This window comes from Lynx rufus, unplaced genomic scaffold (assembly GCF_022079265.1).
Source record: "Lynx rufus isolate CCGP_SWC_20201006 ecotype Redwood Valley unplaced genomic scaffold, mLynRuf1.p SCAF_11, whole genome shotgun sequence".
Classification (NCBI taxonomy): Eukaryota; Metazoa; Chordata; class Mammalia; order Carnivora; family Felidae; genus Lynx; species Lynx rufus.
Window position 1 is genome coordinate 57156938 of NW_025814825.1, and position 15994 is coordinate 57172931.

General features: G+C 49.0%; 1 protein-coding gene across 2 annotated transcripts in view; it reads right to left on the minus strand.

The window, feature by feature from the left end:
• Positions 1-15994, minus strand: part of RGS10 (regulator of G protein signaling 10) — a 41916-nt gene that overhangs the window by 16489 nt on the left and 9433 nt on the right. For both annotated transcript variants that reach the window (XM_047073521.1, XM_047073522.1), the window contains exons 2-3: positions 12415-12533; positions 10846-10932 (exon numbers count right to left, since the gene is read on the minus strand). In XM_047073521.1, the coding sequence (XP_046929477.1) occupies positions 10846-10932; positions 12415-12533 (206 nt within the window). The remainder of the gene's footprint in view (positions 1-10845; positions 10933-12414; positions 12534-15994) is intronic.

Sequence of the window (15994 nt, forward strand, 5' to 3'; positions counted from 1 at the left end):
GAGCCTGGAGCCTGTTTCCGATTCTGTGTCTCCCTCTCTCTCTGCCCCTCCCCCGTTCATGCTCTGTCTCTCTCTGTCCCAAAAAAAATAAATAAACGTTGAAAAAAAAATTAAAAAAAAAAAACAGCAAAAACGAGAGCCCTAAAAAGCGATTAAGTGGTAAGATTTATGCTGTGTATATTTTACCACAATTTAAAAGCAAGTTAAACCATGCACACAGATTCCCAATCGGTTATCCAGCACCTACTATGCCCCAGACACATGCTAGGGGTTTTACATCCCTGAGCATCCAGCACAGTGTCATTTCCTGTTGGAGCCACTTCCGTGATGAGGACACAGAGGAGAGGTTATGTGGCTTATTCACACAGAGGGGAGGTTATGTGGCTTATTTGAGGAGCCTGCAGGGAGACTGGGGGCTATTTGGCTCCAAAGCCTTGCATCCCCCCAATTCCACGCCTGGTGAGATACATCACCCCCTCCAGGTATACAGTCTGTCACATTCCAGGACACGGATTCTTTGGTACTGGGATGTGGGCATAAGCAAAGGGGAGAATGCTCGCTGCTCACACTGAGAGCAGTCCCTCTGGAAAGCATCAGTCCTAAGTAGATGCAGGCCCTTAAAAGGCTTGTGAGCACAGCTGGACGAGGGGCACCCATCGGCACTCACGTTGCAGTGAAAACCTACGTGGCTGGAGCAAACAAAAACACGGTAAGTGCTCTGTCTTGAAAACAGCAGGGCGTCCCCAGAGGGTTCTATTTTCTCCCAAAGAAAGGAGGCACCTCGCTGGCAGCAAAGATGGGGCTTGGTTCTCTGAACATTACAGCCTGACTAGTACTTCATCCCCCAGAGCTGGAAACAAATGCTTTGGACATGCAGCCACGGAGCCATGATGGGGGCGGGGGAGGAGGGGCCACGGGGGCTTCGTGGGGCCTAAAAAACTGCCATTCTCTCCAGAGAGCCCATCTGGGATCCCACATAGGCTGCAGAGCTTGGCTCAGAAAGCCCAGGCTCTGGAAACCTTTGGCCTTATAGAAACCACCAGAAGGCTTCACTGCCTGGTGCTTGAAAGGAGGGGGAAGGCAGTTCTGTAACCCATTTTGGTTCCAGGCACTAGTTGACAAAAGACGCCATGGGGCCGAGGCCTGACCATCCTGTCCTCCAGAAAGAAAGTCTGGACCGTATATGCAGGAAGACTACCCATGTGGGGGCCAACGCCCAAGGCCATGGTGTCATTTCTCGATCAACTATTACTGTGAACAATTAATTGATGCCAAACTCAATGACGCAGCTTAAGTTAACCATGGCTATTCCGAGGGACAGGCCTGGAGATGATCAGAGACCCAGATAGGGCAGCACTTTGGAGTTGCTTGCCTTTCAAAGACCCCCCACTCCACAAAGTCGTGAGCTTCACTCCCACCCCACCCTCTGTCAGGGAGGAACATTCTTGGAAAACCACTTCCTGCTTGAACAATACTTTGAGAAAGTACACGAAATTTCAGCTAGTCTGGTGAACTCCATGCAGAGCTCTGGAAATAGAAATCTCTTTGGGTCTCCCCTCCCCCTTGAACATTCACACATATACACACACACGTTTTCCAGATGAGTCCAGGCTATCCTGGGTCTTCTGCAAAGGAGAAGTGCAATGAGTAGCCTGAGGCTTGGAGGGGCGGGGGGCGGGAGAGGTGGTGGAATTGGGAGAGGAGGCGGGTTGGGGGGCCTGTAGGTATCCAAGCCTCTGGGTGGCTCAGCACCACCCTGAGGTCCCCAGCCACCCCTCCTGAGTCTGGCTGGGAACGATGTGGGGTCCCCGAGGCACCCAGCCCAGGGCTGACCCGGCCCATGGCTGCCCCCACCTCCGACTGAACACATACAGGGGACCGGCTGCAGTAGCAGAGCTTATCTGGGCCAGGATAGGAAGCGTGACTGAAAAGGGAAACCCTCAGACTGCAGACCACAAGCCAGTCACGGGAAGGCCTGGTGTCCATGCTGAGAATCTTAACAAAAAAGAAGAACCAGGTCTCTCGAGTTATTCTGGTAGATGTTCCATAGCTTTGTTAACCCTATCCTAGCTCCTGTTGGAACAGGAACAGAACTTCCACCCCTGGGGAGCCGCCCGGGCCTACGGCTCTGGTTGTGATGGCCAGCTTCTCTTCTCCAGCCTTTACGGCCTCCGCCACAGCACCTGCCCTGCAGACAGCACCCCTGCCCAGCATCTGGCCCTGCCCCACCTGGGCCCCTCTGATGACTCCTGGCATCAACCTGAGGACTGCCTGTGGGCACGTCTATACTCACAGGAGCTTCTCCCAGCCACCCCGAGAGTCTGGGGCCCTTCTTCCTGCCTGGCAATGCGTCAGCCATAACAGTGCTCGGGCAGAAGTCAGCAGTCAAACGCCACTCCCCACAAATGCATGGTTAGGAGAAGCAAGTTCGCTTTAACGTCAGCCCCAGAAATCTAGCCAGAAGAAGGACAAGGCAGCAGCACTGCGAAGCTCAGAAGATTGTTGCTTCGTATGTTCTGGCTCCTCGTCCTCATCCATTAAGTGAGCTGAAACTTTTTCCATTGGGAAAATAAAACAAAACCTCCTTCTACTCCACGTGCCCCTGGAGTCGATGACTTCCCCACTCATGACTTCTGGTTGAAACATCTCCAAGGAAGAGCGTGCATTTTGTGTCTCCATTTTCTCTGTGCCGCCCCTCCCTCCTCAACCCACTCAGCCTGGCTTCCTCCCACCTGCCAGCTGGGCCTCCCAGCAGCTCACTGATGGCACCGGTGCCTAAGCCCCTCAGACCTTCTTCTGGTTCGCTCTCTGGCCGCTGGCCACCCTCTCGGGATCCTCTAACACCTTCCTGTTTCTATCTGTCTCCTTTGTAGGCTCCTGTCTCTCTGTTCCCCCATAAATTCCAGGGTTCCCGGACTTCTGCCCTAGGAAGACTGCTTTCCTAACCACATGCTCTCCCAAGATTTCAGCCCACCCTCTCCCCTCAACCTACTGACCATATAGAGCCAACTGACCTCTAGAAACGTGGGGCTGGATGTCCCGCAGACACCTCCAGCTTAACAGCAAGGAATGAAGTGGCCCATCCTGGCCAGCGGGTCCTGCAGTCTCTATTCCCAGAAGCTGGGACCCACGGTCCCCAACACCTGTCACCAAGATCCATTCGCTCTGCCTCATGCACATATCCACCTGGCCCGTTCTCCACTCCCGGGAGATGCAGACGAAGGGAGAGGCCACCCGAGAGAAATAAAGGGTCGAGCCACTACCTTCAGTCATAGCAGCTTCAGACAAAGAATGAGGCGAAGAAAATATCAAGCAGATGATTCGAGAATATTTCCGAGAACTGGCTCAGGAAATGGAAAGCAGTTGGAGGGACAGCAGATGACTCTGCAGAAAGCAACAAGAACAAATCTTTACCTGCAGGCGTGGGGAGGGAGTGCCGGCAAGGAAAGTCTGAAAATGGCAGGAACTCGGGGCATCAGGTAACCCAGACGGGAGGGATGAGGAGGACAGCAGAAAGAAGCCACTAAACTCCCAAGTCTCTGAGCCCCCAACCCTGAGCTGTTATCCCCGTCCCTTCTCCATGGGAGGCTAGACTTTTCTCCTCTACAGAAATTGACTCAGGGTGGGTGGGGGTTGTGGGGGTTGCCTGGGTGGCTCAGTCAGTTGAGTGTCTGACTCTTGATATCAGCTCAGGTCTTGATCTCAGGGTTGTGTGTTCAAGCCCCCCCACTGGGCTCCACATCCAGCATGGAACCTACTGGAAAGAAGGAAGGAAGGAAGGAAGGAAGGAAGGAAGGAAGAAAGAAAGAAAAATATTGACTCAGGAAAGCTGCAGAACAGAGGCATGAAGAGGACAAAAATGAGACACCAAACAGTTAAATGGAATTCTACCATAGGCCTACCAGCAAAATCGTCCCAACCCAATGCACTGGAGATACACATGGTTTGTAAGCATATCAGGCTTGTGGCCACCAGGAAGAGACTACGGGGCCCCAGTCTAGAGAAAATAAAAGTAGAAAAAAATTCTACAGAAGGATGTGGAAATGAAGTTGAAATCTCCAAAAGAGAAGTAGGAACAAAGAGCCAAAGAGATTAAAAAAAAATAGGAGGGGGAAAAAAGATAAAATGAAGGGCTCAGTCCAGGCGGGGGAGAACCATCATTGGGAAAGAGGCCAAAGAAAGTGGAGGGAAAGGAGTCACAAAAGGTAACGATAAACATAATAACACAGCATTCCCCAGAACTGCACACTGCCAGATTAAAAGGCTCCACCAAGTACCCACACGGTAAAGGAACCCCACCCCACCCCACCCCCAAGCCTCTGACTGTACAGTTTTAGGATATTGGTGACGGGAGTGCCTGACTGGCTCAGTTGGTGGAGCACGTGACTCTTGATTTCAGGGTTCTGAGTTTGAGCCCCACGTTGGGTGTGGAGATTACTTAAAAATAAAATCTTAAAAAAAAAAAAAAAAGAATATCAGTGATGAAAAGAGCCTATACTATTCCCGAGGAGAGAAAAGCAAAAGAAACCAAACAGGTTACATATAAAATTCTAACTCCTGACAAAAACGGAAGACAAAGGGACAGTGTTTTCGAAGTTCTGAGGGACTTTCAACCTAGAATTCAATGCTGTGTTCTATCACATTATCAGTGAATGGGGAAAGTAGAAAAAAATTCACTCAACCGGATCTATAAATGTCCACCTGTCACGTCCCCTGTCTCGAGATGCTACTGCTGGCCGTGCTGCACCAGCATGAGGGAGTGACTCAGGATGGAGGAGGGTCTGGGTCCCCAAAGCAGGCAAGGGGCCAGGGGATGCTGGTGGCGGCTAAGGAAGACCCGGGGATGCCTGGGTGGGAGCTGTGGTCAGAAGAGGATGGCCCTGGGTGAACTCCAGCTGCAGAGATAAACCAAGAGGCCCGAGCCCATGCAACACTGTTGAGAAGCGTTTCAGAGGGCTACTGGAGATTATGATGTTTTTCACGTTTATTTATTTTTGAGAGAGAGAGAGAGAGAGAGAGAGAGTGAGAGCATGAACAGGGGAGGGGCAGAGAGGGGAGGGACAGAACCCGAAGCAGGCTCCAGGCTCTAGGCTCTGAGCTGTCAGCACAGAGCCCCACGCAGGGCTCAAACCCACGAACCGTGAGATCATGACCTGAGCCCTTCGGCTCAGCAGCAGGCAAGAAAGAATAGTCTTAACCGTGAAAATACAGTCAACAGCGATGTGAGTAAGTGAAAGCTTAGCTATAGCAAGAGGAAGCTGGTAGATAGCATCTAAAAGTGCTGAGTTAGCTCAGAAGGAACAGGGGCGCAGGGCAGGCCAACGCCAGACCTAAACCACACCGGGAGCAGCTGAGCTCCGGTCAGACCAGCCTGGACCCAGCCAAGTTCATGCTGAAAGGCACAGCCCGAACCACAGGGAGAATGAAATCTGAGGGAGTACTGTGGGGTAAAGGGAATCAGCCCATCTTACTCCTGAAGGAACATGGGTCACTTTTGAATTTTTATTTAGTTTTTTTTTTAAGTCTGTTTATTTATTTTGAGAGAGAGAGAGAGGAAGCAAGCGCAGGGGAGGGGAGAGAGAGAGAGGGAGAAAGAGAATCCCAAGCAGGCTCCGTGCTGTCAGCTCGGAGCACAACTTGGGGCTTGATCCCATGAATCATGAGACCATGACCTGAGCTGAAACCAAGAGTCGAATGCTCAACCGCCCAAGCCAGCCAGGCGTCCCCACTTTTGGATTTTTAAATATTTTTTTTTATTTTTTTAATGTGTATTTATTTTTGAGAGAAAGAGAGAGACAGAGCATGAACAGCGGAGGGGCAGAGAGAGAGGGAGATACAGAATCTGAAGCAGGCTCCAGGCTCTGAGCTGTCAGCACAGAGCCTAATGCGGGGCTCAAACTCACGAGCCGTGAGATCATGCCCTGAGCCGAAGTTGGACGCCCAACCGACGGAGCCACCCAGGCGCCCCCAATAATTTCTTTTTTAATAAAGAATATGGCATTTAGCCTTTTAGAAAAACCTTCACTGGTACTTTAAATAAGAAGCTCAAACACTCTGAACCCTGGATCAAATTTTAGTGCTAAATAATATACGATAAAAATCATAAATACCATAGGCCCCTCTCCCCATAACTCTGTAATTCTAAAACACTGTAAAAATGCAAGGCATCATTATACTTAATTGCCAGTGCAAGTTGCTCTTGGAGCAATGGCTTTTATAAATCTGTACAAACCGCCATATCCATCTCAATCTCTGTCAGTGAACAAGCCCAGTATGCACATGCTGCCAGATGAATGAATGAGTGAAGGAATGAATGAAGGAAGGAACGAATTCAGGGATACCCAAAGAATGAACACTTGGTTGGAGCTTTTCCTGAAGTTTTATAACTCATAAATGCTGCCTGTTTTTTTTTAAATTTCTTTTAAATGTTCATTTATTTTTGAGAGAGAGAGAAAGACACAGAGTGTGAGCAGGAGAGGGTCAGAGAGAGAGGGAGACACAGAATCCGAAACAGGCTCCAGGCTCTGAGCTGTCAGCACAGAGCCCGACGCGGGGCTCGAACTCATGAACTGCAAGATCATGACCCGAGCCAAAATTGGATGCTTAACCGACTGAGCCACCCAGGCGCCCCAGTGCTGCTCAGTTTTAGAAGACAGACCCATCTCTCATGATAATTCATGGGGAAGAGGCACTTGATAGAAAAATTTCAAGCCATAAAGACATTGGGAAGGGAGAGAAGTGCTTTAAACGCTGCCTGAGTATGAACACCCCAAAAGGTACAACCACCCCAGGAACCCCAAGGAGGGCAGGGGTGTGGGGCGTCACCCTCCCAACTTCCTAAAGCCCAGCATCCCTGCCACACATGCACAGTGTCAAGACCGTCCCGATCTAAGGGGCCTGCCAGGAGGCGAAGCACAGGCCAGGGAAGACAGAGGGAGCACAGCACTATTCCACTGTTTGGAGTTCTGAGAACACATGTCCGTCCCTAAGGCTGTAACTGCAGTGTGAGGGGAGGGGAGGGGGGTGGGCTCCCATCCCTGGTGGGTCCTCAGGTGCCAGCTGACCTGAGTGGGGAGAACCAGAAGTCCACACTGCACCAGGCTGCTCTGGGTACTTGGAGACAGTGGGGAGAAAACAGACAACCATCTCAGACCCACAGAGCCTGCATGATAGAGGGACGAGAAGACACTATCGAAAGGAAATAAAGAAATAAAGATGCCAAATAAGTTGGTAACTGCTCTGGAGAGTTCTAGCTGGATAATCCTAGTAAAAGCATGAAAAAACAAGCCAGCACGGGTCCTATTTAAAATAATGGGGCAGGGGCACCTGGGCGGCTCAGTCACTTGAACGTCCAATTCTTGATTTCGGCTCAGGTCATGATCCTAGGGGCATGAGATCAAGCCCCACATTGGGCTGAACATGGAGCCTGCTTGGGATTCTCCCTCCCTCTCTTTCTCTCTCCTCCTGCCCCTCACTCCAACTTGTGCTCTCTCTCAAAATAAATACACATTAAAAATAAATAAATAAAATAACAGAGGCAAAGTAAGATTCACATCCATCCTGCCACCACCTTGGCTCACTGTAGAGTTACCCCCTCCACAGACTCCCCGCTGGACCAGACGTGACAAGTCTTGTGAAATTCGCTTGGGCCCACTTCCCACCCTCCACTTTTTAAAATTAGTGATTTAGAGTTGACTCCTGGTTTTACTTCCCCTGTAGCCAGACGCACTAGAGAATACCCAGGCCCTGCAGTCGGAGACCTGGGTCTGCACCAAGCTGGGCAGCCTCGGCAACTTCTGTGTAACCTCCCAAACCACAGCCCACACATCTGGAAGGATGGGGCCAGTCATGAGGCTCAGTGTGATAACCCAGACTGACGACTGAGCCACACGGGCCTCACCGATGCTTCCTCTCTCCCTCCCTCCCTCCCTCCCTCCCTTCCTTCCTTCCCAACACCATCTGCATTCACTGCCCCAGACCAATCGCCAGGCACGTTCCAGGCTTAAGGACACTAAACCTCCAAGGGGTTTTAGGCTGGGCACCAGGAGAGGGAGTGCGGCGAGGGGCTCCCAGATTCTGGAAGCTCTGTCCGTAGGGTGTGGATGTGCAACCCGACACCGGGGCTTTCCAGTGTCCACCTTGGCCCCAGGCTCTCCAGGTGTGGGCTCCCCTCCCTCCCCAGCCTCACACACAGCAGAACCACCCTGCTCCTCAAGCACCACTGTCCCGCCACCCATTCTTCCTTCGCCCTTCTCGCCAGGCATTCCTCCTCACATGCTGGCCCCTCTTCCAGGAACACTACCCCCACCAAAGTCCACTTCGGTGTTACCTTCCCCACCGACCCCCACCTGTGTTCCCACAGAACCCACACTTCCCATTTCTCTGCTCAGCACACTTGGCAAGACTTATTTAACAAGTCGCTTCGCCAATCGATGCCTGTTCCCTAAAGTAGCTCATCTGTCGTGTCCCTGGGTGTCTCTTCACAAGGCCTGGCCCTGAGCGGGCATTCCACAAAGATCAGGTCAACTCGGCTGAACCAAAGGACAGACCAGCCCGGTGTGCAGGGAGAGCGGCTTGGGGGACCTCAGAATGCTGGTCCAAGTCCCAGCTCAGCTGCAGGGGGATCTCAGCCTCCCGATGAGGACAACGTGGCAGGGGGGCCGGGGGAGAGGGCTGGCTGATCTGTAGGCCCCCCTCACCCTCAACACACAAAGAATATGGCAGAAAAAATGAACATCATCTGTTTGCCTGCTTGACTGTCACCCCGGGTTTTAGACTGAGGCTGGGCAAATCAATTACACGGTGCAGCATTTATGAACAGTGGTACCTGGGCCCTGTCCTGGATATGGGGCCAAAGGGAAACTGAGTGCTTCTGCCTCCAGGGTGGCATCCTAGCTTTCCAAGGCAGGCCAGGCCATCTGCTCCCTTTTCCCCAGAGGCCATTCAACACCCGGGAGGCTCAGACAAAGTCATCCAAGGAGAAGAAGAAGCTTGAAAGAAGCAAATGCCAAGAGTCCTTCCTGGGAAGGCTTTCTAGGCTGACCTAAGAAATTTGAGCTAAAGAGAACAAATCTTAGCACCCGTCCTTGCCCCCACTGAGAGGAAAGCAGCGGAAAGAAGGCCCCTTTGCTCCATCTTGGGAGACGTGTGTCTGAGTCAGGAAAAGGCTTTGAATAAACCAATGATGAACACTTTCCAAGTTGTCGTCTACAAACACATAACGGCTGCCGGCCTCGTGGAGCCCGGCTTTTGGAGACAGAGGCTCAAGACCGGTAGCCCACAGGCTGCATCTGCCCAGGGATGTGTTTCGTTTGGCAGGCAAGGTTTTCCATCTTTTGAAAATCAGTTCCAACATTTATAGAATCGAGTGGTTTCATAAGAATCCGAACGCCCAATTTCTCTGGAAAACCAGGCCGTACCGGGCTGAAGAAGGTAGAAGGGGCCTCAGGAAGAAAGGCCCGCCCCTCAGGGTTCTGGGGGCAAGGGTGGGCAAGTAAAAACGTAGGTGGGCAGAACTCGAAGCATGGGGAAGCCCAGAGAGCCACAGACCCCCAAGCGCTCACTGCCAAAGTCAGCTACACTCAGCCGCAGCCGCTGGAGGCAATGCTGGCTGCCCACAGTGGCCCCAGTCCCCACTACTCCCTATAGCCTCACACCAAAAGCCTTGCGGATGCGTGTTCCTCACCAGCCCCTGTAGGCATTTAGCTGGGAGCCTCTTAGACATACACAGGCACAGGCTTCACAAACACACCCGATCCACAGGCCTCCTTCCCCGTAATCTCCTTCACCTTCCCTCGCACTCAACCTTCAAGGACAGAAAATCCAGTGACGTCAGAATTAAAGGCGACCTCCTGCAAAGAGCACACATATACCCAGGAGGACAGTCAGAAACTTTCTCTGTGGGACCCCTGCCAATGGCAGGATGTTTTGTAAAGATACGTTGAATAATTGACAATCTCTCTGATTCGAGTAGCACTTTTATTGCCACACATCTGCTTATCGTTTTACTACATCCGTACAAAATGCCAACACGTCAAACTCTGGGGAAGCATCCTCGTAACTTATTCATGAAGAAAAAAATCGTGTGTGATGATGAACTTGAAACGACATAAATTGTCATTTTTGCTTTAAATATTTGTCCATCTGAACTACTCCATTTAAAAATTAACACACTTTTTAAAACTATTAATATTTGATCCACCCAAGAGACCTAATCTGAAGCTTCAGTCTTTCCCCAAATCCAATATAGATCTGATTTCTTTAGGCAATTTCTTTTCTTTTTAAACAATTTTTTAATGTTTATTATTTTTGAGAGAGAGAGCATGTTGTACGCGCATGTGTGCACTCGAGTGGGGCAGGGGCAGAGAGAGAGGCAGAATCCGAAGCAGGCTCCAGGCTCTGAGCTGTCAGCACAGAGCCCAACACGGGGCTGGAACTCACGAACCATTAAGATCATGACCTGAGCTGAAGTTGGACACTTAACCGACTGAGCCACCCAGGCAGGCACCCCTCTTTAGGCAATTTCAAAGCCTATTGGCAAGGCAGCTGAACTATTTTTTTTTTATTCTTTTTTAACGTTTATTCATTTTTGAGAGACAGAGGGAAACAGAGCGCAAGCAGGGGAGGGGCAGAGAGAGAGGGAGACACAGAATCTGAAACAGACTCCAGGCTCTGAACTATCAGCACAGAGCCCGACGCACGGTTTGAACCCATGAACCGTGAGATCATGACCTGAGCCAAAGTCGAACGCTTAACTGACTGAGCCACCCAGGCACCCCAAGGCAGCTGAACTTTATAAGGAGAGAAAAAATTATCAAGAATGTGATTACAGACTGGAAGAAATACCTGCTTCTTATCCTGTGTTTTCTTAAAATCTTCACACGCTAGCCAAAATAAAACATTTTCTTCACTGAATTCCTTTTTTAAAAATTCCTGTGGATAAAAAGAAGGAACAACATCAAGCAGTATTCCACTTTAACAACAAACAAACAAACAAACAAACAAATAATGTGTTTCTCTCCAAGGACTGGTTTGGCAAAATTCAACAAATGACTATGGTGCAGTCACCCTGCGAAAAACTCCATCCTGAAAAACAAAGTGCATGTTTAATGTTAAAGCTAGAATTTCATACGCATTTGAACTTAATGACTTTGACATTGTGAGGAAGAGTAAAAATGAGGCAAGAATCTACTCACTAAGGCTAAGCTGGCAATAAATTACCAAAGAGTAAATTAAAGTGGGAGATATATTAGTTCCTTCCAGACAGTGTTTAAACAAAGTACATTCCTCTAAAATCAGCCCCATTTTTTTAAACAAAAGGAAAGAAAACCTATTAAGCATGTCTGCAAATGCCACGATGAAAACGATTTTAAGTTGGAGGTGAGTTTTCGTTTGGCAGACGCTGGGGAGTTAGCAGTACACCCTGTTATCCCGCTGTGCGCAGGAAAGCGTCCTCCGTGAGATCCAGACAGGGCTCGCAATGGCCTGGTGTCCGGGAATGGCAGTAGACCAGCCGTCACCCCTCCCTCGGCACCAAATCAGGGACCGACAGCATCAGGGCTTGCCCTGACCTGGCCCAAGACTTAAAGACAGGAGTTGGTGGGGGGTGCCTGGGTGGCGCAGTCGGTTAAGCGTCTGACTTCAGCCAGGTCACGATCTCGCGGTCCATGAGTTCGAGCCCCGCGTCAGGCTCTGGGCTGATGGCTCGGAGCCTGGAGCCTGTTTCTGATTCTGTGTCTCCCTCTCTCTCTGCCCCTCCCCCGTTCATGCTCTGTCTCTCTCTGTCCCAAAAATAAATAAAAAAATGTTGAAAAAAAAATTTTAAAAAAAAGACAGTAGTTGGTGGGACTCAGGCAGATACCGGGCATTCTCAGAAGTCACACGCGGTTCTTCTGACACCTGGGGTTTCTGCGAGCCAGAGCAGCTCTTTGTCGGCAGGACTGACACTTCCCATCCATCCACCCTCCTCTCTGGGTTCAACCTCACTTTTCTAGCTGTTGTCCACCCCTCTCACTCTATTAATAATGAGTCCTGGGAATCCCCAATGCACAAGGGAAAAAACCTTCACATCAGAGAGACCCAGACCACCCCCTCCCAGGTGTCACAGAGCTGGAAATTCTTTGTAGATTCTGCCAGCGAGCATGGTACCTCGTCCCCATCACCCCTACCCGCTCCCATCCAGCCAGATGAAAACCAGAAACAGTCTGTGTATGCCCCTCAGTTCTGGTCCATGGCCATCCAGGAAAGCCATCTCGGCCATGACAACTGAGAAGTCCTTATTCTCAGTGTTAAACAGTGTTTAACATTTTCAGTGTTAAAAAAAAAAAAAAACAAAAACATCCTGTGTTTCCCCCACAGACATCTAAACTTCTTCGTGGGTTGCATCAATCCCGGTCAACAATGAAAAAGGCAAACCCTAAATCTTTTCACGCCTTCTGGGTCTTCAAGCAGATTCTCCAGAGAGGCTGCCCATTTGGCTGTGCTCTTGGGGTTCTGGTGGCTGCTGCTGGGACTCCCATCACTGCTGTGGATGTCTGCAAAGCAAAGTTCAGGATGTGTTTGTGGCTCAAAGATACTTTCATTTTAAAATATCTGCATATAATGGTCATCAAAATCATCATCATCATCAACATCATCATCATCAAATATATATTATGTGCCAGGATAATTATATTCTAGGCACTTAACCCAGGGAAATCATTCCAGTCCTGATAACGACCTTATGAAGTAGGCACTGCCATTTTCTCCATGTTACAGGTTAGGGAAACTGAGGCTCAGAGCAATGACAAAAGGGCCTTGCCATTTTCTACCACTCTCCACCCATCCTTCCTCCATCCACATGACCACTGGCCAACCCTCAGGCAGCCCTCAAGTCTCATTCAAGCCATCTCCCCAGGGACCCCGACTCAATGGCTACTCCTTCCCCATTACACTTTGTGCACAGTCTTGTAATTATCGTGCTGTGTTGTGATTATTTGTATGACTGACTCAATCGTCTGAAAGCTTCTGTATATCTTTACCTTGAATCTGCAACATGTGGCTCATTGCCTGACACATAAATAAAAGTATGTACCAGGGCTGGGATGGAGTGGGAAAAGGGAGCACTGGCTGCAGGTGCAAAATTTCAGGGGGTTGCCCCCCCCCAGAAAAAAACCTCAGGCATGAACACAAATGGTATTTTCATGCATGATTTTGAAAAATCAAAATTAATGGAAAGAATTCCATCATGAGCAAAATATCAAAATTTTAAATAAAGACAGGATGGGTATTACTGATTTTTCGTTTTGCCTCAGGCTCCAATATGGCTCAGCATCACACTGTTCCTCTGTGTGTAGACTGAATGAATGAATGACTGCACCTGCACATCTGATGCATTCTCTTCCTCAAGACACCTGCAAAGTCCCTTGACTGAAGGAAAGGGGACGGGGGACCTCCAGCTAACACACTGTGGCTACTCGCCTGAGAGGAAGTGACAGCACAAACATGCCTCGTTCTCCAGAGTTTGGCCCCTTCCTGGAGTCAAGGAAAAAACCATGGAATGCCACTTCGGATGGGCCCAGGTTCCAAACCCAGTTCGGCCAATTCAAACTGTGTGGTAAGGGGCAACATTCTGTGTGGAAGGTAAAGATAATCCTCCTATCTCTCCCATTATCCAAGGACTAAAAGAGGAAGCACACCAGCCATCTAGAAGCTCACGCTGCACTCTCAACAAACGTTAGTTCCTCTCTCCTCTTCCCTAAAATAATGATCTATCAAGTGAACTATTTTTATACCTAATATTTTTTTTCTCCATTGCCTTTTTGTTTTCAAAGTAGAAACATGTTTCTTTTTTTTTTTTAATTTTTTTTTTCAGCGTTTATTTATTTTTGAGAAAGAGAGAGACAGAGCATGAACGGGGGGAGGGGCAGAGAGAGAGGGAGACACAGAATCGGAAACAGGCTCCAGGCTCTGAGCCATCAGCCCAGAGCCCGACGCGGGGCTCGAACTCACGGACCGCGAGACTGTGACCTGGCTGAAGTCGGACGCTTAACCGACTGCGCCACCCAGGCGCCCCAGAAACATGTTTCTATAAAGAAAAGTTTGAACGTAGGAGAAAATAAGCTTTTAACTAAAATATCGGCAAAGCAAACCATTCGGAAAGGATAAATGAAAAAAAGTCTTATGAATATTAATTGCTGCAAATAGCCAGGATGCCATACAGTTTAAAATGTTTTTGCTTTTGTTACTGTTTTTTTTAATGTTTATTTATTTATTTTGAGAAAGAGAGAGACAGAGAGCGCACAAGCAGGGGAGGGACAGAGAGAGAGGGAGACACATCTGAAGCAGGCCCCAGGTTCCAAGTTGTCAGCACAGAGCCTGAGGCGGGGCTCGAACTCACGGAGCTGTGAAATCATGACCTGAACGGAAGCTGGATGCTTAACCAACTGAGCCACCCAGGTGCCCCTCAAATGTTTTTGGAGGGAAGTCATATCATGATACATTGTACTTAATAGTAACTCAACTTCCATGATCTTCATGTTCTATTGGGGATCAACACACGTGTTAATTTCTCAAGCAGCTGAGACTGTCTCCCAGCATCTGGGAAAACTACCTGGATTTATTTTATTTATTTATTTTTAAAGTTTATTTTTATTTATTTTAAGAGAGAGAGAGCAAACAGGGGAAGGTGGGGGGGGGGTGGACAGACCCCAAGCAGGCTCCTCACTGTCCATGCAGAGCCTGATGCAGGGCTTGAACTCACAAACTGTGAGATCATAACCTGAGCCGAAATCACGAGTCAGATGCTTAACGACTAAGCCACCCAGGCGCCCAACCACCTGGATTTTAGACATTCACTGGCTGACTCCGGCTGAACAAAACAGAAGCCAGAAACCCCAGCTGGGCGCTGTGTTTCAATACGCATTGGTGATGGAGCACATAAGAGAATTATTTGGGACAAATCTATTCCTCTAATCGCGAAGCAAACTCACTCGAACACATCACAAATGGACCCGACGCTTCTCTAAAGTGAATCTTCAGTTCGTGGATATTAAATTAGTCCCCTGCTCTCTTTGCAAATGCTAGAATGGCAAGCTTCTAAACACCGAGTTTCTTCCCCACAAAGTATAAATCAAGTTAAAAGGTCATTATTATAAGAAAGTTCTGCAAGAGGGTTCATTCTGCCAAGCATTTCACCAATTTACGGTCCTGTCCTTGAATACAGCTTGACAATTTACTCCATTTCCTCAGCAGACCTTCTCTTAAGTAAATAAATGCAGAGACACAAGTGGGCTATTCCGGGAACAGTCTTAGGCAGCCACAAATTCCTCTCCGTGTCGCAGAACACCTACTTTGCCCATAAGTTTTCAACCTAGGTCTGAAAGGATTCCAAGACTCCTGGCATTCTTTTCAATAATAAACCAAACCACCCTTGGGCTTTTGCTGCCACACTGTCTTGAAAATAAATACACTTGGATTCTCATGTAGCCAAAAGAGTTAACCAGATTGTCTGGTTAACTGAGAGAGAGGATATCTGGCCCCACCATGAGATAATTGTACCTCCCCTACCCTTTATTTCATACTCTAATCATTTGGCATATTAGGCTTCTGTGCCAGCTTTCACTTGAACAAAAAGTCTTAGAATTCAATGCCCACTAGTCTGGTCTAGTCCCCTTATTTTCCTTACTGGGAAATAAAGGTTCAGGGGGTAAAATGAACTAGAACTCCTTGATGGAACCAGTATTGGGACTTACGTGTGAAGGCGACTGTCCCTATAAGGACCACCTCCACAGAACCCCAGACTGCTCCAGAACCCGGAGACTTTGCAAAATAAATGGCCCTTCCTCTCAGTTCTCTGTGGGGCTACCACCTCCGTGCCACCAAAAGTAAAGGAATACATCTCCCACGACACTGTTACAGAAGGGCACGGAATTTCCAGAGCTGGCTCAGAAAGGACACCAAGATATAGCTCACTACTCTCCTTGGCCGTGGTTACTAGTGTCTGGGTTTGCTGCCG